Source organism: Nylanderia fulva, unplaced genomic scaffold (assembly GCF_048542155.1).
Source record: "Nylanderia fulva isolate GAGA-0341 unplaced genomic scaffold, ASM4854215v1 Scaffold999, whole genome shotgun sequence".
Lineage (NCBI taxonomy): Eukaryota > Metazoa > Arthropoda > Insecta > Hymenoptera > Formicidae > Nylanderia > Nylanderia fulva.
In genome coordinates this window covers 4227-31798 of record NW_028191133.1, presented here as the reverse complement: position 1 = coordinate 31798, position 27572 = coordinate 4227, and the positions used below count along the sequence as shown (strand labels likewise).

Genomic DNA, 27572 nt, shown 5'->3' with positions numbered 1-27572 from the left:
CAACGAAGGCTCGAAGAAAGCATGCGCGAGCGAGCGATCGCGGTAATTATTGATGAATCGAGGCGCCCGTGAGAAACCGCGCATGCTCGTTGTAATATAATTATTCGGCAAAACCGTTAAGTAGGTATACTATGGGGGTTCTAGACCAGGGGCAATGAGGGGGGGTGAGGGGCGGGGGGGAATCGGGGGCGAGGGGGGTGACGTCACGCGGGGGGAGGGGGTCTTATCAGTAGATAAGCTTATCTTTGTTTATAAACATATCAGATAACCTGATAAGGGGATCATGTTACCTGATATATTTATAAACAAGATAAGATAAGGGGATCATGTTACTTGATATATTCATAAACAAGATAAGATAAGATAAGCGGCGTCTTTGAGCGGTATCAAAGTTTTCATAAATTTTCTCCGAAAATCCAAGATAAGATAAGCTAAGTTTTCGAATCCAAGATAAGCGGCGTCTTTGTAAGGTATCAAAGATAAGCGGCGTCTTTGTAAGGTATCAAAGATAAGCTTGAGCGGTATCAAAGTTTTCATAAATTTTCTCCGAAGATAAGATAAAAATTCTGCGAATGGCTGCCGCAAAATCCAAATCCAAGCTGGATCCCGAGCGCCGACATTCAGATATCTATTACTAAGGGGGTTGCGTTTCTTCATCTAAATTTGATAAGATAAAAATTCTGCGAATGGCTGCCGCCGTTTCAGAATCCAAGCTGAGCGCCGACAATCGGATATCTAAGTTTGATAAGATAATTCTGCGAATTACTAAGAACAAAAGGTTCGCCGACAATCAAGCGGGTTGATCCGTACAGGTTGCGACATGTTAATCCGATCCGGCGTGTCGATCCAGGCTTGGATCCCCGACGGGGTGAAATGAAAGGTAACGGGCGGCCTTATCTATGTATTTCTAAGAATTATCAGCGATATCTAAACTTTCTCCGAAGATATCACACAAATATTTCTCGCGAATTAACAATTGCATCACCATCCCCACGAACAAAGGGATGATCGGGATATATAATGAGGACCGATGCAGCTGCCGGGCCATAGTACCACTGGCGAGCGCACGCTTCATTCGAGGTGCAAGAAAAAAAGTTTAGTGTGCAAAGAAGTTTTTTTGTAATAAGTGAATTTTTTACAAAAATGGAGAACATTGAGCGCGACCTGTTGGAGCGTTCCCGCCAAGTTGCTAACTTGGGCGAATATTTCGGATGGCTGCAAGAGTGCGAACGGTTTATCGAAGAGCTGGAAGAACGCAGCCGTGCCAAGCGTCCGCGTCTCTCGATTGGACATAGACAATCTCTGGTGGCGAGAATAGCGCGACTCGAGGGTGCAAAGGTGCGCTTGCAGAGACGATATGTCGGTGAATCCATGCCTAGTGGTGGATCCATACCTAGTGGCAGCGGCGGCGGCAATAACGCGCAAAGACTCGTTTGGCGCGAAATCGATACGGCGTTCGATAGCCGTATACTGACCGGTGCGGTAATTAACGCAGACCACATCGAACCGCGTCAGTTTTTGGAAAATGCCGCAGACATTGTAGTCGAGAACGTGGAGAATGTGCTACAAAGACACGCCAGTGTAAAAGTGAACACTGTTTTCAACGGTGAATTTGTGTCCGGTGACAAGCGCGCCAATAAAAGTATTAACACGAGAAACTTTGAACTCTTTCGCACGTCCGATGTACGCGAGTGGTACGAGCGCCGCGTAATCGAGCCCACGCTAGCATCGCTAGAAGAGTTCCAGGAACGCGATAGCGGTTGGGCATTGTCGCGGATAATAGATTTGACAGTGAATATCAACAAGTATAATCCTATGCGCGCGGGATGTCGTATCATATTACCGCAAAAAATTGTAACAAAGAGAGCGGTGATTAATGTGCGATCAGCGGACAATGCGTGTTTCGCATGGTCGGTGGTGGCCGCTCTGTACCCCGCTGATATACATGTGGATCGAGAATCCTCCTATCCGCATTACACAACAGTGCTGAATCTCCAAAACATTGAGTTTCCAGTGACTGTGAATCAAATAAAAAAGTTCGAACTTGCAAACGACATTTCCGTAAACGTATACATCATCGAGAACGAGAACATCGTCCCGTTGCGTCTTTCGGAAAAAAAGAAGGACAGGCACGTCAATCTGCTGTACGTGGAGGACGAAAACAGCGTTGGACATTTCGCGTGCATAAAAAATCTGTCTACGTCTCGTGAGCTCGCAACTGAGCAAACACAAATGTAGAAAATTTATTTGCGATCGGTAAGTATATAGTAAACTTAAATTATATTTAAAATATTTCTAATTAAATTTTTTATTTTTTTTACAGATGCCTACATTATTTCTATTCTGAGGACCAGTTGCAGGCGCATATGGAAGATTGCGGGAAACTGAACGACTGCGCTATCCGGTTGCCGAGCGACAAGGACAAGTGGCTCAGCTTCGACAACTACACGAGGAAGGAGCGGCTGCCGTTTGTAGTGTACGCCGATCTCGAGTGTGTTTTGGCAAAGACCGAAGATGCCAAAAATCATCAACACCATCAAGTGTTCAGCATCGCGTATTACGTACAGTGTTCGTACGACAGTTCGTTGTCCGCGTACAATTCCCGCCGTAGTGTCGATTGCGTCGCGTGGTTCGCCGAACAGCTTAAAAATTTAGCAATCCGCGTAAAAAATATTTTAACGACCAATGTCCTCACGGTAAATTTAACGCCTGACGAGTGGTTAAAATTTCGCACCGCGACGCATTGTCACATTTGTGAGAAACCGTTTGACGAAGACGATACACGCGTCCGCGATCATTGCCACCTCACCGGGCGGTACAGGGGTCCCGCGCACTCAAATTGTAACTTAAATTACAAAGAATCATTTTGTATTCCTATAGTCTTTCACAATCTGTCCGGCTACGACGCGCATTTCATTATCGAGGACATAGCCACAGCGTTCGAAGGGGAAATCGAATTACTGCCGATAACAAAGGAAAAATACATTTCATTCTCGAAGACTGTTAAATTGACACAAGATAATAATTCGAAAAATTATATTAAATTACGGTTCATAGACTCATATAAATTTCTCAGCGCTAGTCTCGACAAATTAGCGTCATTTTTGGATAAAGAAAAACTAAAAATTTTACATTCGGAATATCAAAATTTAACTAGTGAAAAATTCAATTTATTGACACGGAAGGGCGTCTTTCCGTACGAATACATTGACTGCGTGGACAGATTACAAGACACACGTTTACCGCCGCGCGACTCATTTTACAGTTCCTTAACCGGCGACACAGTATCCGAGAGTGATTACGCGCACGCCGAGACCGTCTGGAGCCGATTCTCCCTTCGAACGCTAGGCGAATATAGCGATTTATATTTAAAAATTGATGTCTTGTTATTGGCTGATATATTTGAGAATTTTCGCGATAGTTGTATAAAAAGTTACGGACTCGATCCCGCGTATTATTATACTCTCCCCGGATATACATGGGACGCCATGTTAAAACATACGAATATAAAATTTGAATTATTAACAGACATTGACATGGTTATGTTTGTCGAACGAGGTATACGCGGCGGCCTTAGTCAATGTTCAGGCCGATACGCACAGGCTAATAACAAGTACATGCAATCGTACGACCCATCGAAACCCTCATCGTACCTCATGTATTTCGATGTAAATAATTTGTACGGATGGGCAATGTGTCAACCATTGCCGTATGCCGATTTTCGGTGGGTCGACGATATATCGAATTTTGACGTATCATCTATCGCGTTCGATTCGCCTATAGGCTATGTTCTCGAAGTAGATTTAGAGTATCCGCGGCATCTTCATGACGCGCACATTGACCTACCGTTTTGCCCGACGCGCGATAAGCCGCCCGGCAAGCGGGAGTATAAACTCCTCGCAACGCTTTGCGATAAGAAGCGCTACGTGATACACTATCGTAATCTACAGCAGTGCACGCGCCACGGGCTACGCATAACAAAAATATACCGCATACTACAATTCACGCAGTCAGCGTGGCTGCAAAAATACATCGAACTCAACACGCAGTTTAGAACACATGCGAAAAACGATTTTGAAAAAAATTTATATAAATTGATGAATAATGCGGTATTTGGCAAGACGATGGAAAATGTGCGCAATCATGTTGATGTAAAATTATTAACAAAATGGGACGGACGGTACGGTGCGGAGGCAATGATCGCGAAACCAAATTTTCATAGTACTAGCGTATTTTCGGAAAAATTAGTTGCAATTGAATTACGCAAACTCGAAGTTAAAATCTACAAACCAATCTACGTCGGCATGTGCATACTCGACATATCAAAAGTATGTCTTTATGAATTTCATCACGAATACATGTCACCGCTCTATCGTGACAATTGTAGAGTAATGTACACCGACACGGACAGTTTAATTTATCAAATTAAATGTCAGGATGTCTATGAAAATTTGAAACGCGATATCGCTCGATTCGATACCAGCGACTACGCCGCGAATAATGCGTACGGTATACCACTCGCGAATAAAAAGGTGCCAGGTCTGATGAAAGATGAGAATAACGGCGCGATAATGACCGAATTCGTCGGGCTTAGAGCAAAAATGTATGCTTTGCGGGTGGACGGTAAAAAGGACACTAAAAAGGCAAAAGGCGTCAAAAGTAACGTCGTAGCGCGTAGTATAACATTCGACGATTATACGCGTTGCCTTAATGACGAGATTGAAATGACGCGTCAACAGTCATGTATAAGATCGAAATTGCATAAAGTGTATACCATCAGCGAGACGAAAATTGCTCTAAGTCCCTACGACGACAAACGGTATGTCGTATCTGAGTCGACCGACACCTTGCCGTGGGGACATTATAGAATACCGTTGTAAATTATATTTATTATATGTATTATATTGTGAGGATGTATTAATGAGAAGTATATATTTTTTGTTATATATTTTTATATATTTTTATATATATATGGTATAATATATATTATGTTATACAATGATTGAATAAAATACATTAAATAACATTGTTTTTATGTATCCAAGAGTTGTGCGAACTGTCGAATCCCAACCATTTCACGTAAACCTCGTTACCCCTCCTGCGCAGTATTTTCTCCACGAGGTACACTTCCGGACAATTTGCGCGATGCAGCTCGTGTTCGTAAAACGCTCCAGCGATAGATGTCTTGCGATAATCCTCGAGTAGATATGTTACGGGATTAGTATGCTGCACTTTAACAATCTTAAACACCTCGGTTGTCCAATTTGGCGTGTAACCCTTCTCGAAAAGTTGTTTGTACTTGCTGACGCGTACTTGATCACCTACTTTGAACTTTGCCGGGCCCGCGATTTTTACACGATTGTACACGGTAGCCAAGAGTCTTTCGGCTCTCGCGGGGGTAACGTCGGCGGGTCGCATACCAATCGTTCGATGCTTGCGTCCGTTGTAATCTGATACGAGGCGTGGCAGTATGTCGAACCACTTGTAAGTGCCATTCAGCGTAAACATCTTCCACATGTCGTTCTTTAACGTGCGATTGAATCGCTCGACGACTGACGCCTTCAATATCGAATATGTCGAATAGTGATTAATGTCATGTTTTCGCATAAGTCGTTGCACATCGGCGTTGTAAAATTCCTTCCCGTTATCGGTTTGCATGTTTTTCGGACATCTCTTGCTGTCTCAAATTATCTCAGCGATTGCGTCAGCTGTCTCGCTTCCTCCTTTACTCTTGAGTGGTACAGCCCACGCATACTTGCTCAACACATCGATGACGGCGAGTATGTAGTGGTAACCTCTGTTGAAACGGGAGTACGGACGCATCTCGACAATGTCGGCTTGCCACAGATCATCGTATCCTTGCACTATGACATGCCTTCGAGAGAAATTTTTTCTCGCTGACGCGTGCAACTCGTTTACCAACTGCCTTCTCTCCAAACTATGTTGCTCGTTGTTATTTTCACTATTCATTCTCGCTCGTTCACGTTGTTTCGGGGTTGTTTCGGGGTTTGTTTACGTTGTTTCGGGGTTTGTTCACGTTGTTTCGGGGTTCGTTCACGTTGTTTCGGGGTTGTTTCGGGGTTCGTTCACGTTGTTTCGGGGTTGTTTCGGGGTTCGTTCACGTTGTTTCGGGGTTGTTTCGGGGTTCGTTCACGTTGTTTCGGGGTTCGTTCACGTTGTTTCGGGGTTGTTTCGGAGTTCGTTCACGTTGTTTCGGGGTTCGTTCACGTTGTTTCGAGGTTTGTTCACGTTGTTTCGGGTTGTTTCGGGGTTCGTTCACGTTGTTTCGAGGTTGTTTCGGGGTTCGTTCACGTTGTTTCGGGGTTCGTTCACGTTGTTTCGGGGTTGTTTCGGGGTTCGTTCACGTTGTTTCGGGGTTCGTTCACGTTGTTTCGGGGTTGTTTCGGGGTTCGTTCACGTTGTTTCGAGGTTCTTTCGGGTTAGGTAGTCGTTATAGCATTGTTCACTCCCGTCCTTGACCCATTCGAAAATCGTCTTTGACTCGTTTGCAGCCTTTTTCGCAGTCGTTTCTGATCCGTTCGCAACCGCTTTTGAATCGATCGTAACCATCCCTGACCTGTTCGCAACCCTTACTGAGTTGGTGATAGCCTTGTATGGAACCTTTAAGGACTTGTTCGTAGCCTCGTTCGCAACCCTGTTTGACATGATCGTAACCTCGATCGTAGCGGTCGCGTTCACCACCGTTTCCAGGTCGTTCACAGCTGCTGCTTCCGGGTCGGTCACTGCTGCTTCCGGGTCGGTCACTGATACCACTCATTGTTGTTTGGTAGCACGTCGATCGTAACCACTTCTTCTAGACGTTTGTTTGATGGACGTTTCCGAGCCAACCGCTCATTAGATGTCTGAGGTAGTGTTTGGTGCACGCAAAAGTTCTTTTATCGCAGTCTCCAACGCTCGTACATCCTTCTCTAACGCAGCCAGCTTCTCATCTACCTTTCTGTTCTTTTTTTTTTTTTTTTTTTTTTTTTTTTTTTTTTTTTTTTTTTTTTTTTTTTTTTTTTTTTTTTTTTTTTTTTTTTTTTTTTTTTTTTTTTTTTTTTTTTTTTTTTTTTTTTTTTTTTTTTTTTTTTTTTTTTTTTTTTTTTTTTTTTTTTTTTTTTTTTTTTTTTTTTTTTTTTTTTTTTTTTTTTTTTTTTTTTTTTTTTTTTTTTTTTTTTTTTTTTTTTTTTTTTTTTTTTTTTTTTTTTTTTTTTTTTTTTTTTTTTTTTTTTTTTTTTTTTTTTTTTTTTTTTTTTTTTTTTTTTTTTTTTTTTTTTTTTTTTTTTTTTTTTTTTTTTTTTTTTTTTTTTTTTTTTTTTTTTTTTTTTTTTTTTTTTTTTTTTTTTTTTTTTTTTTTTTTTTTTTTTTTTTTTTTTTTTTTTTTTTTTTTTTTTTTTTTTTTTTTTTTTTTTTTTTTTTTTTTTTTTTTTTTTTTTTTTTTTTTTTTTTTTTTTTTTTTTTTTTAAAAAAAAAAAAAAAAAAAAAAAAAAAAAAAAAAAAAAAAAAAAAAAAAAAAAAAAAAAAAAAAAAAAAAAAAAAAAAAAAAAAAAAAAAAAAAAAAAAAAAAAAAAAAAAAAAAAAAAAAAAAAAAAAAAAAAAAAAAAAAAAAAAAAAAAAAAAAAAAAAAAAAAAAAAAAAAAAAAAAAAAAAAAAAAAAAAAAAAAAAAAAAAAAAAAAAAAAAAAAAAAAAAAAAAAAAAAAAAAAAAAAAAAAAAAAAAAAAAAAAAAAAAAAAAAAAAAAAAAAAAAAAAAAAAAAAAAAAAAAAAAAAAAAAAAAAAAAAAAAAAAAAAAAAAAAAAAAAAAAAAAAAAAAAAAAAAAAAAAAAAAAAAAAAAAAAAAAAAAAAAAAAAAAAAAAAAAAAAAAAAAAAAAAAAAAAAAAAAAACGACAAAAAGCCCCCCCCAACGTCAGTTAAAAAGGGGGGAATACGCCACAATCGCGCCATGAAGGCCGCGATTTTATCTCCCCCCTTTACAAATTGGACGGGGACGGGGAAAAAAAAAACGTAAAAACTTTTTTAAAAATGCCGCAAGGTGGGGAACAAAATGTGCAATTGCACAACTTGCAACCGTATCACTTTCCATATTTTAAGGTTTTTTATGCCAATAATTTACCGAAAAAAGGCCCCGCCGAGAAAATAAACGGTTTTTCGTAAATTTCGGACAGCACAGCGGTCCTGGCACTTCATTGGGTGGCGTATGAAAAAAAGGGGAAATCGCGCAATCTATTTCGACAGTTTGGCATTTTCACCCCCCCGGGGAATTGGGGTGCAAATATTTAACGTGCTAGATTGAGCGACGCGGACTACGAGCTCGGTCTGACGGATTTTGAAACTTATCACACTATATCGAATGTGAATTCCTCGAATAATAAATTTTACTACGGCAAAGACGATGCGGAAATTACGATTCCCGAGGGATCGTACGAGCTGCAAGCGATACATGAATTTTTGAAACGCGCACTTTCCCGAAAACATAATGCTGTTAGCGATAAAGGTGTCGACGATGACGATTACCCAATTGTGCTCCGCGCTAATTACAATACGATGAGAAGCGAGATCAAGTGTGCCTACAGAGTAAACTTTAGCATGCCCAACAACATTGGATCGCTGCTGGGATTCTCGAATCGTATACTGCAACCGCGAAAATGGCACAAATCGAACATGGCGATTAATATTATCAACGTGAACATTATCCGCATAGAGTGTAACGTGACCGCGGGTGCATACTGCAACGATAAACTCGTTCACACGATACATGAATTTTCACCGAGGGTACCACCAGGATATAAGATATCGGAAACGCCGGCGCAGATCATTTACCTGCCGGTCTTCGTACGGAGCATTACTGATTTAGTGTTACGCGTTACTGACCAGGAGGGACGATTGTTCGATTTTCGAGGTGAAGAGATAACAATTAGATTGCACGTACGACGGCGGGCCACCCTCGTGCAACGGGATGCTCGTGTTGAATAAAGACACGAAGAACACAATCAGGCCAGCAACAACATCATTCGCTAATATCAAATCAACCGCGAAGAAGAGACTCACCTCGTCAAACGTTGCGTTTTTACAATCTTTGGGATTTGCGGTGCGCGCCATCTGAACAATGACTGAGATTCTCAACATCGAGGAAGAGCCAGTCTTTGACGATCGCATCGTCAAGATTGAGACTCACACATACAACCCGTTTGCCAACACAACATTTGGATACAGCGACGAGATAAGAATACCCATACAACAACAGGATTTATATACGTTGCCGTATGAGAGTTTCCTCTACATCGAGGGTGAACTGCGGATAACTCATCCAATTGAGGGATCCAATGTGATGCTGGGAAATAATTGCGTCGCATTCATGTTTGACGAAATTCGCTACGAGCTCGATGGTGTGGAGATTGATCGCAACAGGAATGTGGGAATAACAAGTCTGCTGAAAAACTATGTGACAATGTCATCCGATAGAAGCGTGATTATGCGAAATGCAGGCTGGGATAGCCCGACTACTGTGAATGGATACTTTAATTTTTGCGTACCGCTGCACATGTTGCTGGGATTTTGCGAGGATTACAAACGCGTGGTTATTAATGCGCGTCATGAGTTGATCCTAATACGAGCGCGCAACGACAATAATTGTCTGTATGGAAATTCTGCACTGGAGCCTGTGATCAACATATTCAAGATACAATGGCGAATGCCACACGTGTTGTTGAGCGAGATTAAGAAGCTGTCGATGCTGCGCGCTCTGGAAAGCGGACGTTACCTCAGCATGGGTTTCCGCTCGTGGGATCTATACGAATTTCCGCTATTGCAGCGTACGACCAAGCATTCGTGGGCCATTAAGACCGCGACTCAACTGGAGAAGCCGCGATATGTAATTTTTGCTCTGCAGACAGGGCGTAAAAATGTCATGTCCGAGGATACGAGTCGATTCGACAACTGTAAATTAACCAACGTGAAACTCTATCTGAACTCGGAATGTTATCCGTACGACGATATGAATCTGGATTTCGATAGAAACAGATGGTCGATTTTGTATGACACGTATGCGCGTTTCTGCAAAAATTATTACGGATACGAGTATCTCGAGCCGAGCCTCACCATCACACGGTTTTTACAAAACGGTCCGTTTGTGATTATCGATTGTTCTCGACAAAACGAATCGGTCAAGAGCGCAACGGTGGATGTGAGATTGGAATTTGAGTGTAAGGAGAATATACCTAATAATACCACTGCGTACTGCCTCATCATGCACGATCGCGTGATCCAGTACAACCCGTTGACCAACGTTGTGCGCAAAATCACCTAAAAAATGTTTACACAAATACGCGTGTGAAAGAGGGGGAGGAGGTGGAGGAGGATACATAATCATGATGATGCGAGATGTCTGATGTTAGTGAAGTAATACCTCTCGACTGACTCACATCGAAGAGATCATGTCCGCACCAACGTTTGTCGACCTGCAAGGATTTATCCTAAACAAGCGATTTATCGTGAAGGAAGCGGCAATCCTGAGAAGAGGATATATCATGTCACATTATTTCTTCGCATGCCCTGTGCCGTGGAGCGTGCTTATAAAGTCGGAAAGGCGCCAGGCCTCATGGATAACTCAGCATCATCACAGCTTGCAATGGGAGGATGGAAATGTTCCATACTGCATGGCTCAGCGCTTGATCACGGCAGCTATCAATGGCATAAATGAACAAGACGAGGAGGAAGAAGAAGAGTCCTCTCTCGTGTATGTAAAAGGACTCGAAAAGCGAGAGTGGCTTGCTGAAATAGTGGACGATGCGTGCAGCGGTTTCATGATTGAGACCTTGGATGCCATATATGAAGATGTGCCTGCATTAAATAAATTAGATCCCACATATACTCTACGATGTAATAAACATGTAAAAAATTGCGCGTTACAAAATGTATTTAAATTATTCAATTGGTGGTCGGCTAATCGCGACGATCATCCGTTTTTTGAATAAACATATTATTTACATACTATTCTCTTTATTATTTTTCCTAACCAGATATTTCTAAGAAATCCTTTTACCCCCACTACTTTTAAAAATTTCTCACGCAATCGTATTTCTAAGAATTCCTTTCTCCTAATATTTTAAAAATTTCTCACGCAATCGTATTTCTAAGAATTTCTTTTACCCCCACTACTTTTAATAATTTGTCTTTCCCTCCAGATATATTTCTAAGAATCCCCCTCTCCTAATATTTTAAATATTTCTCTTTGTTCTTTCCCTTCAGATATATTTCTAAGAATCCCCTTCTCCTAATATTTTAAAAATGACCGTTACTCGATTATTAATACCTTATTATACAATCAGTCTTTCGTCGACCGTTCTAACTGACGGTTCACTTTTTAATACCCCCGGTTCAAAGAAGCAGCAGCAGCATGAATTACTACATGCCGAGACATGAAGAAACGTGCGAGAAGAAATGCGACGAGTAAGTATAACTTTTTTTTGTATCTTTTATATTTTTAATTTTATTTTATATATTTTTTTTATATTCTATATTTAAGGCATTTTACGAGTTATAATTTCTTTTTTTCCTAATTTTATTTTATCTTTTTTATCTAATTTTTACAGCGTTTCGCTGGAGCCTCGTGCGGTTCGCATACTTGGAAGACGATACGCATTGACGGCAACGGAATTCAAATTCCTCGAAATCGGCATCAGAGTGGATCCGCCGAGTTACGTGGAGATCGCCATAGGAGATCATCGGGGAAAACAGCTATTACTATCTCTCGAAACGTGGAAAGGACTCTACGAGCAACGCCACGCTATTCACAATTACCTGAACAATGACTCCTCCTCCAACAATGATGTGTATAATTGCATAAGTGTCGGGCCGCTAACAGTGCGATTTCACAAGATAAACGGCACCAAGCTCATAAGTCTCGAATCAGCGGATGTGCGCATGATGATGGTCGAATCGACGTTACATCGTATGTTCGAGCTCGATTCATGTATCGAAATAATGTACGATCGATTGACGAGGCTCGTCGCAACGGTTGATATCAAATATACTCAATTCTCCAATATTGCATCCACTGTAACGAATGCGAGAGAATTGTCGAATGCGATACGCGCTAGCAATGCCTTCAACATGCACCAACTTGTCGATTGCGAGCTGGTGGCTTTAGTTTTTAATATGTAATAAAACTACATAATTATGTATTAAATATAAGATAAATAAATACTTATATGTATATATTATGGTGTACTTTATTTGCGCGCCACCCGTTACATACTTTGCGAGATATAATTATTGTGTCAAGGACAATGCATTCAGCGAGAAAAAAATCGATATTTTTATTTTACGAGATAAGACCATCCATGCTGCGGCAGAATCGATAATTTTATCTTACGAGGCGCACGCGACCGTCTCATTAAGAGAGAAAGAAAACGGGCCGCAGCGCGAGAGAGAGATCGGATGCAGCACGCATTCAAGAGTGAGAGAGAGGGAAGTAGCGGCGAGAGATTCGGCGGCTCGGGCCTGCGGCGAGAGATGCAGCGGCGAGAGAGATGCGGCGGCTCGGGCCTGCGGCGAGAGAGATCCAAGCCTGGATTCGGCGGCTCGGGCCTGCGGCGAGAGAGATCGGATGCAGCGGCGAGAGAGGCGACGGCTCGGGCCTGCGGCGAGAGAGGCGACGGCGAGAGAGATGCGGCGGCTCGGGCCTGCGGCGAGAGATGCGACGGTGAACGAGAGAGATCCAAGCCTGGATTTTGCGAGAGAGATGTTGCGGCGAGAGATATGAAGGAGAGATGCAGCGGCGAGAGAGGCGACGGCGAGAGATGCGACGGTGAACGAGAGAGATCCAAGCCTGGATTTTGCGAGAAAGATGTTGCGGCGAGGGATATGAAGGAGAGGAGGAAAAACATTTTTTTTTTTATTTTAATAAAATATATATATTTTATTCATTACTTTTTACATTAGTTTTTACATATTTTTTTTTCTATAAGGAAAGAAGAAGGGAAACATTTTTTAAATTAATAAACATTTTATTATATTAATATTTTTTTATTTAATATATTACCGCCGGCATTAGCATTACCCGAGGTGTACCGCGTGGAGGTTGCCGGTCGGATTTACACCTCATATGTCAGAGTATGTGCATGTGTGTATGCGTGTGTGTACTTGTACATGTGTTGCAGTAGAGATGAGGACCCCGCGGTTCGTCACTTCCGCGGTATTTAATGACTCCAAACCCTCTCTACTGTGTGTGTAAATAAAAAATAAAAAATAATATATGTAAAATATAAAAAAATATAAAAATATAAAAATATAAAAATATAAAAATATAAAAAAATATAAAAATATAAAAATATAAAAATATAAAAAATATAAAATATAAAATATAAAAAATATACGGTGACGGCGAGTGAGCAGCGAGAGAGAGAGATGTGGCGGCGGCTCGAGGTAGCGGCGAGAGAGAGCCAGCGGGCCTGCTGCGACTGCGAGAGAGGGGGTCGCGTTAACCATCGCTGTCAGACTGTGTCTCGGCATCTGCACATAGAAATATAATAAATTATTATACTATTTTATAGATTTTTTTTTGGTATTTTAATATATATATACTTACAGCCTTGACAGATTGGGCACAAGTTGGCCAGGAAGAGTACGAACACTTTTTCTAAACAATCGATGCAATAAAGATGCGGTACATCCCTGTACCGCATCGTCACGTGTCTGTGCGTTAGTGTAGTTGCTGCGAATCTTTCCCTGTTTCTCATGAAACAGGGAATGCAGATTTTCACTGACCCTCCTGGTGAGACGTATGCTGTTATAACGCATACCCATGTATCTTCGTCGAGGGATGCAACTGCTCGTACATCTAACGTACGCGAGTGGCACGACTCCCGAATAGCGTTTTCGCTTTCGTACCCATCATCATGCAAATCTTCTTCCTCCTCTTCTTCTTCTGCTTCTTCTTGCTCAACAATGGGTATGACATCACCCTCCATTTCTTCTATATCATCTAAGATGATATTCACCTCCCTGTCGTACACAGGGTCGTACACCGCACCATCACTGTCACTGTCGTCGTCGGAGATGGTTATAACTTCCATCTCGTCATCCGGGACGACGACCACCTCCATCTCGTCATCAGGGATGACCACCACCTTCATCTCTTCATCGTCGGAGATCACTACTTCCATGTCTTTCTCCATTTTTGCAAAAACAATTGATTCTCGAGTCACTTATTGCGCTGAAATGTCACCGTACTATGACCCGGCAGTGACATCGGTCCTCATTATATATCCCGGTCATCCCTTTGTTCATGCAATGATGCAATTATCTCCGAAAGATGATCTCCGACGAAACAAAAAATAGCGGCTGCTCAGTAGTTGTCTATCGACATGTTTACACCTTCCGCGAAGACATATCTACTCTCTCTCTCAGAACACGTTGATATCACATATGTTGTACACCTATTTTATCACAGAAAAGATAAATAGGCTGCCGACAAAAAATCTGGCGATGATGATGATGATGATGATGATGACGATGGTTCTCTCCTATCTGACTCCTCCATTTCTTGGTCAGAATCATTTTCGGATGATTGTGTTTTGCATGACACCGATGGTGAAGGCATGTCCATGTAGCCAAATTCATAGTTGTCCACAGTGAAATAATCGACACAATTTTTGTATCGACGTTGATAACATGCGACTCGCTTGTGTCGCTTAGACGTTCTGGTGCATTTAGATAAATCACCAGCCACTCTTACAATGTCTTCATGCGTTTCCAGGAACTGGGCTACACGTCTTGTATGCGGTTTTTGCACACCAAGTTCGCGATTTCGTACATATTGTACAATTGAAGTCACTGCTTCACGTTTATTACAAAACGGGTTATTTTTTTTTTTTTCATTGTGACAGCATACCTCGAGATGTCTATACCATCTCTCAGCAGTCTTATAACACCCCTTCTCATGACACTCTGCATGATTTTGCGGTGCGCTCTCCATTTTTCAATGTCTATCACTTATTCGCACTTTTAACCTCAGCCTATTTTCGCTGACATTCGCTGCAATCCCTGATCATCGGTGCAGGACCGTCAATATGCGTTCGCATCCACGGCCGATTGTAGTGTTCGAGGCAGCAACGATATGTCTGAACCTCCGGATCCGTCTTAATGTGCTCCGGCAGTTTTTCCCACAAATGCTCTACGAAATATCCGCACTTTTGCAGTAAAACAATCTTCGGAATATATTGCAACTGTTCGGCACTTAAACTGAGAATGTCGGAAGCACTTGATAGTATTACAAACATTCTGAATGAAGAGAGCGTGCGCTCGCCAGTGGTACTATGGCCCGGCAGCTGCATTGGTCCTCATTATATATCCCGATCATCCCTTTGTTCGTGGGGATGATGATGCAATTGTTAATTCGCGAGAAATATTTGTGCGATATCTTCGGAGAAAATTTAGATATCGCTGATAATTCTTAGAAATACATGGATAAATTTCACCCCGTCGGATCGACACGCCGGATCGGATTAACATGTCGCAACCTGTACGGATCAACCCGCTTGATTGTCGGCAAACCTTTTGTTCTTAGTAATTCGCAGAATTATCTTATCAAACTTAGATATCCGATTGTCGGCGCTCGATCCAAGCTTGGATACGGCGGCAGCCATTCGCAGAATTTTTATCTTATCTTCGGAGAAAATTTATGAAAACTTTGATACCGCTCTAGCTTATCTTTGATACCTTACAAAGACGCCGCTTATCTTTGATACCTTACAAAGACGCCGCTTATCTTGGATTCGAAAACTTAGCTTATCTTATCTTGGATTTTCGGAGAAAACTTTGATACCGCTCAAAGACGCCGCTTATCTTATCTTATCTTGTTTATGAACATATCAAGTAACATGATCCCCTTATCTTATCTTGTTTATAAATATATCAGGTAACATGATCCCCTTATCAGGTTATCTGATATGTTTATAAACAAAAGATAAGCTTATCTACTGATAAGACCCCCTCCCCCCGCGTGACGTCACCCCCCTCGCCCCCGATTCCCCCCCGCCCCTCACCCCCCCTCATTGCCCCTGGTCTAGAACCCTCATAGTATACCTACTTATAAAAAATAAATTATTTATCTCTAAATAATTATTTAATTCAAATATATTTAAACGTATATTCAAAAAAGGTAATATAAGGCACAAAGAATTAAATTTAGGAAATTAAAAAAATTTAAAGTTAAATAAAAATTTTTAATTTAAATTAAAAAATAAAAGTAAAAATAAAAGTAAAAAAAATGTTATGTACAAAAAATACTTAGCGCTGTTTTTGTATTATAGCCCTTTGACTACGAAACGTCCTTAAAAAATGATGATTAGTAACGAAATGTGTATATACAGAATATATCACACACAGAAGTCGTATCCTATCTTTGGAGAGTGAAATGATGAAGTCAAAATAAGTCGAAATTAAAGAATCATGAAATTATATTTGAATCTTTTTTATAAAAAAATTCATAATGAAAATAATGCGCTTTAAACATCTATCTCGAAACTTTGATTGCGATCAGGAAAACATTGCAAATGCTTTAAAACATGTATCAGAATAAAGAAATTTTTATTCATTTATATTTTGATTGATCAATTAAACACTTTGAAATGCTCCATATACATTAATTAATATATGTATACATCAGGGTTGGGAAAGTTACTTTGTAAAAGTAACTAGTTACAGTTACAGTTATTTCATTGAAAAAATAACTAGTTACAGTTACAAGTTACCGATTTTAAAAAATAACTCGTTACAGTTACAGTTACTCTAAAAGTAACGAGTCGTTACTTTTCAGTTACTTTTTAAAAATAATTATACATTGTTTTAAATATAAGGAGCTTACATTTTATGCACAATTACAGTCAAGTATTTAAAAAAATTCTTGAATGTAATATTGATCGATTTGCTTGCGACTTTGCAATTAACATCAATGTATGAATGATCTTTATATACAACAGTAAAAATAGTTATAGTAAGTTACTAAATGGTAATCGCAAAGTCGCAAGCAAATCGATCAATTATTACCTTTAAGAATTTTTTTAAATATTTGACTGTGATTGGTCGATCTTAATTATGTGTTATATTATTTTATGTACACAAAATGAAAATTTTAGGTAAAAGATTAAATCATATGAAGATCCATATGCTACTGTTATCAAAATTTAATTTAATAATATAACGGCTACCATACTTAAACAATACTTTTAGCGCATGTTTCCAAAAAAAGTAACTAATAAAGTAACTATTAAAATAGTTACTAGTTACTAAAAAAATGTAACTAAGTTACAGTTACAGTTACAGATGGAAAAAAGTAACGAAGTTAAGTTATAGTTACCGAAAAAAAGTAACTGTAACTGTAACTTCGTTACAAGTAACTCGTTACTTCCCAACCCTGGTATACATATATTAATAACATATATATGTATATGTATACGTCTTTAGCATATATTAATGTATAGTAAATTCATTTTTATAATTTTCACTTAGCCCATTCACATTGCCCAATCGTTGAATCTGTTTAATATGACAATTATTGCATGTTACATTATATACATATATTTCATACATGTATATCGATATGTTCAGCTAGCCACATGTCATTCGAATATCGAGCCACGTAATATGTTTATAGATTTCTATTGAAGCGTATTGCAGTAAAAAAATTAGTCTATACTTTGATTTATATTTTATTTTATTTACTAATGTGTTAAAATAACAATACAAAAACAGCGCTAAGTATATTTTGTTCATTACATTTTTTTTACTTTTATTTTTACTTTTATTTTTTAATTTAAATTAAAAATTTTTATTTAACTTTAAATTTTTTTAATTTCCTAAATTTAATTCTTTGCCTTATATTACCTTTTTTGAATATACGTTTAAATATATTTGAATTAAATAATTATTTAGAGATAAATAATTTATTTTTTATATATATCTATTTATCTAAATATTTTATAAAAATATATAATAACTTTACAATGTATATACATTCCAGTTTAAATTAATTACATAATTATTCATGTTATTTAAATATAAAGATGAATAAATATATATATATATATATTTTACTGAATTTATTTTGTTATTGTATATATTATAAACGTTTTAAAATAAAGCAATAATTATACATTTGTATCATTATAAGAAATTTATCTAAATATTATATATTATGTTGTCACTTACTTAGTGCAACTTTTTGATTTGACTACTTTTTGATGCTAATATTTTAACCTTTTTTCTCGTTGTTTGAGATTGCAAATAAATCCGAGTTATTTCATGCAATTTCAAGTAAGTAAGCCTATCCATTCTAATCTATTTCAGTTGTTATTATCATGCGTCGCGGTAAAATAAACAATAGAAAAAAAATTCACCCAGATCAAAAATATCTACGTACATAAATCATTAGGGCAATTAAAATGTCATAATAAATAACAATCCCGCAACGAGTACCGCACCGAGATATAACTGCCGATGTCGCAAAACACATGCGCAAAGCGGTCACGTGGCTCTGGAAGGCCAATCAATAAAATAATCGATCCGCTCGCGCATGTCAGGCCCGTGCCTACTCCGCGCGAGAACCGGGCAGCCAATAACGTTCGGCGCCCTTGCGTCACATCACCACTTTTGAAATGATCGAAATCAATTGGTGCGTGATGACGTGACGGGCCCTAGCACCGCGTTGATAAAAGGGGCGTCGACGAAACTTTTCATCTTATCGCCTTTCCGCCGTGAAACACATATCACAAACCGCTTATTAGATAAACCGCAAAACCACGTTGACGACCGCCGTTTACTCCGCACTCTGATTTGATTCCGATTTTTCTGTAAATAATTACTATTGTGAAAAGTTTGTTAAAGTGTTGTTTTTTTAATTGTGGATAATATTAAAGTCTTTTTTTCAAATATAAAAGTGACTCATCCTTTGGTGCCGCGCGATCCTTTCTCTCGCATCGCGTTTGTGAACATATATTTTTGGTCCTTCGAGCCGGAGCTCTCGTTGAGCCGGCACCCGCAAGTTCGCGAACGTGAGTTCCATCGGTGCGTGAAGTGAGTGTTCGCCAGCATCCAGCAAACTATCGAAGATGGATCTGCCCACGCTGATTGACTGTCAGCGTGAAGTCCAAGTTCGCATCGCACGCTCAGTAGAGTATCTCAGAAAGCTGGGGAACGCCAACATCACCGCCAGCGCCGTCACCACTCGCACCAGGATCATTGACCAGTTGTGGTCGAAATTTGAGACGCAGCATGATCTCATCCGCTCAGGTCTGAAAGATAAATTCAATGAAAGCGATTATGTCAAATCAGGATTGCATGAGGATACCGAAAACCTCTATGTGGCACAACGGAGCTTGCTGGATGGCTACGCCGAGCAATTCCGGGAGTCTCCTCCGTCGCCCGTTCGCCGGAATACCGAGGGCGCTTCAAGGTCCTCGTTGCCGCGTATCAAGGTGCCGCTGTTCTCTGGCAACTACGCAGATTGGCCATCCTTCCGAGACCTTTTCCTCTCCGTCATCGGAGACAACACGTCGATCTCAAACATCGAGCGTCTTCACCATCTTCGTTCGAGCGTGACCGGACAAGCTGAAAAATTAATACGATCATTACCTGTCACCGGCGACAATTACGATCGCGCTTGGGCAATCTTGAGCAAACATTATGAGAACAAGAGAGAACTTATCCGCTCCAACTTTGCCACATTCGTCAACGTGTCAAAGATGAAGGGAGATACCGCCGATGAGTTGAGTCGCATCCATAACGCCGCCACCACCGTCGTCAACGCGCAGGAGAGCATCGGTCGTCCGATCGACACGCACGGGATGGACCTCTTCAATTACCTCGTCACGGAGCTCTTCGACGCAACCACTCGCCTCGAATGGGAGTCATCCACATCAGGATCCGCCGAACCACCATCGCTCGAAACACTTCTCGATTTCATTAGCCGACGGATTCTGACACTCAACGCTGTACGACCGAAAGCGATCAACAAACACTCAGGCGAAGCACGAGCGGCCAAATCTCACGTCACCAAGCACGGACCGGCATCTCCACAATGTGCACTGTGCCGGGAGAAACACACGCTCATGGCCTGCCGTGAGTTCAAGGCCAAGTCCTCTGCGGAACGAAAGACATTCGTGGAGACGAACAAGCTATGTTACAATTGCCTGGGGAACCACTTTCTCTCACGATGTCAATCGAAGAAAAACTGCTTCACTTGCAACGCACGTCACCACACAATGTTGCACGAGGCACACACCGCGTCTCCGGCCTCCGAGGTCAACAGGTCTGCCGCCGCATCAGCTTCCTCACTTGCCACGACACTAGCCACTACCCATCAGAGCGAGGATCGAAAGGCCATCCTCCTAGCAACGGCACGCGTCAACATAGCTGACAGGTATGGATCTCCTCACGCAGTGCGAGCTCTACTCGATCAGGGTTCTGAGCTGTCCATCATCTCCGAAACGGTGGCTCAACGATTACGACTACTTCGAGTTCACACAGGACTGTCCATCTTCGGGGTTGGAGGAGCCCGTCCAGGGCCAACCCGCGGCAAGGTCACGCTGAATATATCTTCAGACGTGACCAACGCCAAGCTCTCCGTGGTGGCATACGTTCTGCCGCGCCTCCTGCTGACGCAAGGTCCCGCATCAAGGACCAACCAACGTTGGCCTCACATTCAAGGCCTCCAGCTGGCCGACCCAACCTTCCAGGACGACGACCCCGCGGAGTTACTCCTGGGAGCGGAGGTCTGCTCGTTTATTATCGAGGCGGGCGTACGCAAGGGCGGTCCAGAGATGCCGATCGCCCAGAAGACCATGCTTGGTTGGATTCTCTCCGGGGGGTCAGATGCAACAGCAACCGAGGATCACCGCCGCACGTTCCGCTGCACCGCTGATTATGACCTCGCTGATCTGGTGCGTCGATTCTGGGAACAGGAACAGGAGCCCACCGCTGTCGCATCCCTCACTCCCGACGAACAAAGATGTGAGGAGCTCTTTGTGCGCGGTCACACCCGCACTGCCGCTGGGAGATATGTGGTGAGGTTGCCATTTTCCTCACCGCCAACAGCACTGGAGGAGACTCGCAGACCAGCGGAACGTCTCCTGACAGCCATGGAGCGACGCTGCGTCCAGGATCCTCGCTTCGGTGACCTCTACCGCAGCTTCATGCGGGAATACGAAGACCTGCGACACATGACGATGCTAAACACTGCGGTAATTGATTGTCAAGACAAGTGTTACTTACCACATCATGGGGTCTTCAAGGAATCCAGCACCACCACCAAGTTGAGGGTCGTCTTCAACGGATCGCAGCGAACGCGAGCAGGGGAAGCGCTGAACACGCATCTCCTCACTTGTGCAAACCTGCTTCCGACACTCGCCGACGTGCTGCTCCGATGGCGTCAACACCGCTACGTCCTCGTCGCCGACATAGAAAAGATGTACCGGCAGATTCTCGTGCATCCAGACGATTGTCGCTTCCAGACGATCCTGTGGCGGCATTCTCCGGACGATGAAGTGCAGGAATACCAGTTGAGAACAGTCACTTACGGTCTCGGTTGCGCTCCATTCCTCGCCATACGGACTCTTCACCAACTAGCTGAGGATGAAGAGGAGCATTTTCCTCGAGGCGCTGTGGCCTTGCGACGGGATTGCTACGTCGATGACGTCGTCACCGGAGCAACCACCCTCGAGGGAGCAATCGTCCTCCAGGCGGAACTACGCAACCTCTGTAAGGCGGGTGGATTTCCGTTGAAAAAGTGGGCAGCCAACAATGAGGAGATACTGACAGGCGTCCCGCAGGATCATCGCATGCAACAATCGCAGCACTCATGGAATGGGGAGAGCCACTCAACGCTAGGACTTCGATGGCATCCTCAAGACGATCAGTTCTCCTTCGTGCTGCGTCCACCGTCTATAAAGGAATACACGAAGAGACATGTCCTCTCTGAAACCGCACGTCTCTTCGATCCAATGGGTTGGCTCGCTCCAGTCGTCATCCGCGCGAAGATCCTCATCCAGACTACGTGGCTTCAGGGATTGGATTGGGATGCCCCACTGCCGACAGCCGACGCTCATCGTTGGCAGCAACTGCTGGGTGACCTCCATCTCCTCGACCGCCTGAGAATACCTCGCTGGCTAGGCACTGGACGTGGAGACTCATCGCTGCAACTCCATGGTTTCGCCGATGCATCCGAACGAGGGTACGCCGCAGCCGTATACCTCCGCATCGCTGAAAAAGAGGGAACGTCAGTGAAGCTGCTAATGGCCAAGAGCAAAGTGGCACCTGTCAAGCAAGTGACCTTGCCAAGACTCGAGCTTTGCGCCGCCGCCTTACTCACCACGTTGACACAGCATGTTCAAACCACGCTCGACTTGACAGACACACCAACTCATCTGTGGTCTGACTCGAAGGTCACGCTTCAGTGGATCCAAGGACACGCCTCGCGGTGGAAGACCTTCGTTGCCAATCGGGTGTCCCACATCCAAACCCTGTTGCCAAATGCACTCTGGAGACACGTGGCGGGTCAAGACAACCCTGCGGATTGTGCATCAAGGGGCGTTACTCCGTCGGAACTTACAAATCACGCATTATGGTGGACGGGACCTACCTGGTTGCTGGAGGAAGAGACTGCATGGCCAATCGCCGAGGTGAACACCCAGGAGGACGACCTTTCTGAGAGACAAGCCGTTAGCCTACTGACCAAGAGCCTGGTCGTCATGGAACCTGAGCTCCTTCTTCGCTTCTCGTCGTTGCACCGCTTGTTACGAGTCACAGCATGGTGTCGTCGCTGGCTTCGCACGGCAGAACCAACTAACACACCTGGACGGCCACTGACCTCGGACGAGTTGGAAGTAGCTCTGTCGCACTGGTTACGAGGAGTACAAGCACTTCACTTCCCTGACGAGGTCACCGCCATCTCCGCAGGTCGCACTGTTGCAACACGCAGTCCGTTGGCCAAATTGACTCCATACATTGATGCACAAGGCGTGTTAAGAGTGGGAGGACGTCTGAAAAATTCACTCTTGCCACAGGACGAGAGACACCCAATGATCGTCCCAGCAACCTCATGGCTGACTCGACTGCTGATCGATTCTTGTCATCGCCGGACCTTGCACGGAGGAGTGCAACTGACTCTGGGATTGCTTCGACAGCGGTTCTGGGTGCTTCGAGGACGTTCAGCGGTGAAGCAGCGATTACATCGCTGTGTCACCTGCACAAGGTGGCGAGCGACAACACCACAACCACCTATGGGCAATCTGCCCCACAGCCGGGTCACTCCAACACGGCCATTCCTCCGCACTGGACTGGACTACGCGGGGCCAATCCTCATCCGGACCAGCAAGGGCCGCGGTCACCGGGCCTACAAGGGCTATATTGCGGTCTTCATCTGCTTCTGGTCGAAGGCCATCCATCTAGAGCTCGTCTCAGATTACTCGTCGGAAGCCTTCATCGCCGCTCTTCGCCGATTTGTCTCCCGACGGAGTCTCTGCACCGACATCTTCAGCGACTGCGGCACGACCTTCGTTGGAGCTGACCGCACCCTACGAGAGCTCTTCATTGCGGCATCTCCGGAGGGTCGAGGCGTCGCACGCGCAGCTGCCAAGGAGGGTATCCGCTGGCACTTCAATCCGCCGGCGGCCCCGCACTTCGGCGGATTATGGGAGGCCGCTGTAAAATCTGCCAAGTATCACCTGCGGAGGGTGATAGGCGAAACCACCCTCACCTTCGAGGAATTAAATACACTCCTCACTCAAATTGAAGCATGTCTCAATTCTCGACCGTTGCAGGCACTCTCCGACGATCCAGACGATGTTTCAGCGCTCACTCCCGGACACTTCCTGATCGGGGCACCTCTTCTCGCCATCCCTGAGCCGCTGCAGGAAGACGAACCTGGTTCCTCGAGATCACGATGGCAACATCTACAACAAATGAGAGATCACTTCTGGGGGAGGTGGTCGAAGGAGTACATCCACGGACTCACCTCTCGTTCAAAGTGGCTGAAGAATGAGACGGCACCCCACATCGGAGCTCTCTGCCTGGTGCTCTCCGAGATCTCTCCTCCAAGTCGATGGCCGCTTGCCCGGATCACGAAGCTGCATCACGGAGACGACGGCGTGGTGCGCGTGGTCACCATCAAGACCGCGTCTTCCGAGCTCATGCGTCCGCTCGTCAAGATCGTCCTGCTTCCCGGTGTTGAAGCAGACACGACGATTACCGATGCGTGAAAGATACGCAACGCACACCACACACGATACACACAATTATACACACTTCCGGTCACATCTTTCACACTTTACACAATACACAATTCACACACGATTCAAACACTACACGCCATTTGTACACCTAACGGAGCATTAATTATGCCATCATAATGCATCATTGTCTTACGCGACCACTCTCACTCGCGGTATTCACCAAACACGTGGCGGATATTTCACAGCTGATCGAGTCTAGCGCGACACGCGATCACCACGTGCGTCGTGACGCGCAGCCGCACCGCCACAATCACCGACCAATAAAGCGCGGCCCGCGGCCAGCAATCATCAACGAATTGTTTCGTCACAACGTAACAAGGCGGGCGGGATGTTTGAGATTGCAAATAAATCCGAGTTATTTCATGCAATTTCAAGTAAGTAAGCCTATCCATTCTAATCTATTTCAGTTGTTATTATCATGCGTCGCGGTAAAATAAACAATAGAAAAAAAATTCACCCAGATCAAAAATATCTACGTACATAAATCATTAGGGCAATTAAAATGTCATAATAAATAACAATCCCGCAACGGGTGCCGCACGGAGATATAACTGCCGATGTCGCAAAACACATGCGCAAAGCGGTCACGTGGCTCTGGAAGGCCAATCAATAAAATAATCGATCCGCTCGCGCATGTCAGGCCCGTGCCTACTCCGCGCGAGAACCGGGCAGCCAATAACGTTCGGCGCCCTTGCGTCACATCACCACTTTTGAAATGATCGAAATCAATTGGTGCGTGATGACGTGACGGGCCCTAGCACCGCGTTGATAAAAGGGGCGTCGACGAAACTTTTCATCTTATCGCCTTTCCGCCGTGAAACACATATCACAAACCGCTTATTAGATAAACCGCAAAACCACGTTGACGACCGCCGCTTACTCCGCACTCTGATTTGATTCCGATTTTTCTGTAAATAATTACTATTGTGAAAAGTTTGTTAAAGTGTTGTTTTTTTAATTGTGGATAATATTAAAGTCTTTTTTTCAAATATAAAAGTGACTCATCCTTTGGTGCCGCGCGATCCTTTCTCTCGCATCGCGTTCGTGAACACTCGTATTATCAATATAATTATTTAGCGCAATTTTTTGATTTCACTACTTTTTGATGCTAATATTTTAATTTTTTTCTAGTATTATTAACAAAAATAAAATATAATTTATAAATATAATTTTTGAGAAAATATTTTTGATAATGATTAATTTTTGCAAAGAATTATTTTGGCTATAAACATAATTTTTGAGAAGATTATATTTTTTATTATTATAAAGAACTATTTTTGCTGACGAAAGATATAACTTAGCGCTTTTTTTTTACATCTGTGATGTCTTTTTTTGTGGGATATACATTTTCTTGTAGTATTCCTTTCAATATAATAGGACCTGTATATAATAAAAATTGCCGATATTCTGTGGCTTTCCAATGTTTGATATACTTTAATGATCTTGGTTTTCGAGCAAAATCAGAAGGAATATAATTGCGTAACTTTATTAGTTTCTTAGAAATTTGTTCTTTGTCTGAATTTGATAATCTTATCTTAAGTGGTCCTGAAAGCCATAACATAATAAGTTTACGCATAACACCCAAACATACCAGGTGCATATAATCTAGTGGCACATTTGTAACTAAGCCTAGATTTGGTATATTTTTTAAAATTGTGTCACCAGTTTGATAATCAAGATTATAAAATCCAGTAAAAAATTCTTTATCATTACGTAACATCATATTAGATGTGTATGGAAAACATATATGTCCTTCTATATTATCACCTTCAATAATGCATTTAGTGCAACTATTATATCCAGTGTGTCCTTTTACATTTAAAATAAATGATTTAGCAGGAGCGTCACAAATTATTGCTTTAATTTCGACTTTTATGATCTGTCCCTCATAATCAATCCCATTATTTATAAAAGCAATAGCATCACCTACAAACATTTTTAAAAACTCATTTGCATTTTTTGGTTTTCCTTCACCATAATATAAGGCAATGACATATACATTGTTTATAATATTATCTGCACATAATATTGGCCATAAACTCTTTGTGGAAGACTTATATATAGGTAAACCATCAATATTTATAAATAATTGAATGTTATCAAGAGCAAAATTCAATCTTTCACGTTCTTCAATAATTTTTAGAAGAGCTTTTTCGAGACCTAAGTGGCAGTAATCTCCGTTTTCAATTTGTATAATTTCAGTTGATTTAGGAGTTTGCAATAATGTACGTGGATCTTTAGGCAAAGTATAATTAGTGTGTGTTTGCAATATCTGTAAAAGGTGACGGAGTGATTTGAGTGATATCTTTTCTTCAATAGCCCATTTACTTATGTCATGTATAAAAGTTTCGTTATCATTTAAACACAGATTTTCATAATTGTTATCGACTATAGCTTGCAGCTTATTTGCATCCGTGTAATTTTGTATCATACAGGCATTATTTTCATTCAGAAAGTTAATATTATTTTCATCATAATATTGATTTAGATTTCTATCTGAGTATACTTTATCAGAATCACATAAAGACGAAGCATTCTCATCAACAACAATTAGTTGATCATTATTATTATTAATTATTGCCATAGAATCCGCAGAATCAGTCTGATGAGTTATCATATTCATATCTGTTACTGTGTTTCTTGCAACTAATCTTCGTTTATGTCTTGCACTATAAAATATTGAGTGTTTTCGTTTGCGACCCATATTTTTCACAAAATATATTTTTTTTCCTAAATATACATATACAATGAAAAAAAGATATCTTGTTACAATAAATATGAAAAAAATATAAGACAAACATAAGATAAAAAATATTGTATATACTAACCTTAATTTTTATGTTGATGTTTTTCACTTTGTTAAATCACTTCTTATTGCTAAGTGATCTTCTGAGATCACTTATTTTGAGTCAAAATGTCCTCTTATGCAAATAAAAAACACGTGCTGGTACACCAATAGACTGCGTATACGCTGCAGAGCGTTTTGGGCAACGTGCACGCGCCTACACGGTCACGCTTGCATTAGGATTAGGTAAGATTAGGTTACATTAAGTAGCGTCCATTAACAGGTGACGTGTTGATTCTTTTACTTTTAGAACAAATCAACGTCAAGTCTTGACAAGATGACAACTTAGCAGTCATTCTGCTGAACGCGACTATTTTAAAGAAAAATATTTCAAATAAAAGTTGTTTGATTCAAAGGAGGTCATAAAGTAGATGATGCCCTTTATTTGATGAATATTTTAAGAGATATTTGAAGTGGTGTACGTGTTATTTTAAATTGG

The 27572-nt window shown here is 41.7% G+C and overlaps 4 protein-coding genes across 4 annotated transcripts; all 4 read left to right on the top strand.

The window, feature by feature from the left end:
• The first annotated feature begins 1035 nt into the window (after nucleotides 1-1035).
• On the top strand, nucleotides 1036-2238 carry LOC146719405 (uncharacterized). Its single transcript, XM_085490188.1, has one exon. It carries the CDS (start codon nucleotides 1144-1146, stop codon nucleotides 2236-2238), a length of 1095 nt encoding a protein of 364 aa, XP_085346314.1. The 5' UTR covers nucleotides 1036-1143.
• Nucleotides 2239-3404: 1166 nt separating this feature from the next.
• LOC146719404 (uncharacterized) lies at nucleotides 3405-4905 on the top strand. Its single transcript, XM_085490186.1, has one exon. It carries the CDS (start codon nucleotides 3489-3491, stop codon nucleotides 4878-4880), a length of 1392 nt encoding a protein of 463 aa, XP_085346312.1. The 5' UTR covers nucleotides 3405-3488; the 3' UTR covers nucleotides 4881-4905.
• Nucleotides 4906-11381: 6476 nt separating this feature from the next.
• On the top strand, nucleotides 11382-12163 carry LOC146719403 (uncharacterized). Its single transcript, XM_085490187.1, has 2 exons — nucleotides 11382-11449; nucleotides 11593-12163. The coding sequence occupies exons 1-2, from the start codon at nucleotides 11397-11399 to the stop codon at nucleotides 12161-12163; spliced, it is 624 nt and encodes a 207-aa protein (XP_085346313.1). The 5' UTR covers nucleotides 11382-11396.
• A 6947-nt stretch (nucleotides 12164-19110) lies between these two features.
• On the top strand, nucleotides 19111-24255 carry LOC114940176 (uncharacterized). Its single transcript, XM_085490189.1, has one exon. It carries the CDS (start codon nucleotides 19111-19113, stop codon nucleotides 24253-24255), a length of 5145 nt encoding a protein of 1714 aa, XP_085346315.1.
• The last annotated feature ends 3317 nt before the right edge of the window (nucleotides 24256-27572 follow it).

Bases quoted from the DNA above. Each gene is read 5' to 3' on its own strand.
- LOC146719405 (XM_085490188.1), top strand. From the start codon at position 1,144: ATGGAGAACATTGAGCGCGACCTGTTGGAGCGTTCCCGCCAAGTTGCT.
- LOC146719404 (XM_085490186.1), top strand. From the start codon at position 3,489: ATGTTAAAACATACGAATATAAAATTTGAATTATTAACAGACATTGAC.
- LOC146719403 (XM_085490187.1), top strand. From the start codon at position 11,397: ATGAATTACTACATGCCGAGACATGAAGAAACGTGCGAGAAGAAATGC. The intron at 11,450-11,592 runs GTAAGTATAACT...TAATTTTTACAG, and splicing joins TGCGAGAAGAAATGCGACGA to CGTTTCGCTGGAGCCTCGTG.
- LOC114940176 (XM_085490189.1), top strand. From the start codon at position 19,111: ATGGATCTGCCCACGCTGATTGACTGTCAGCGTGAAGTCCAAGTTCGC.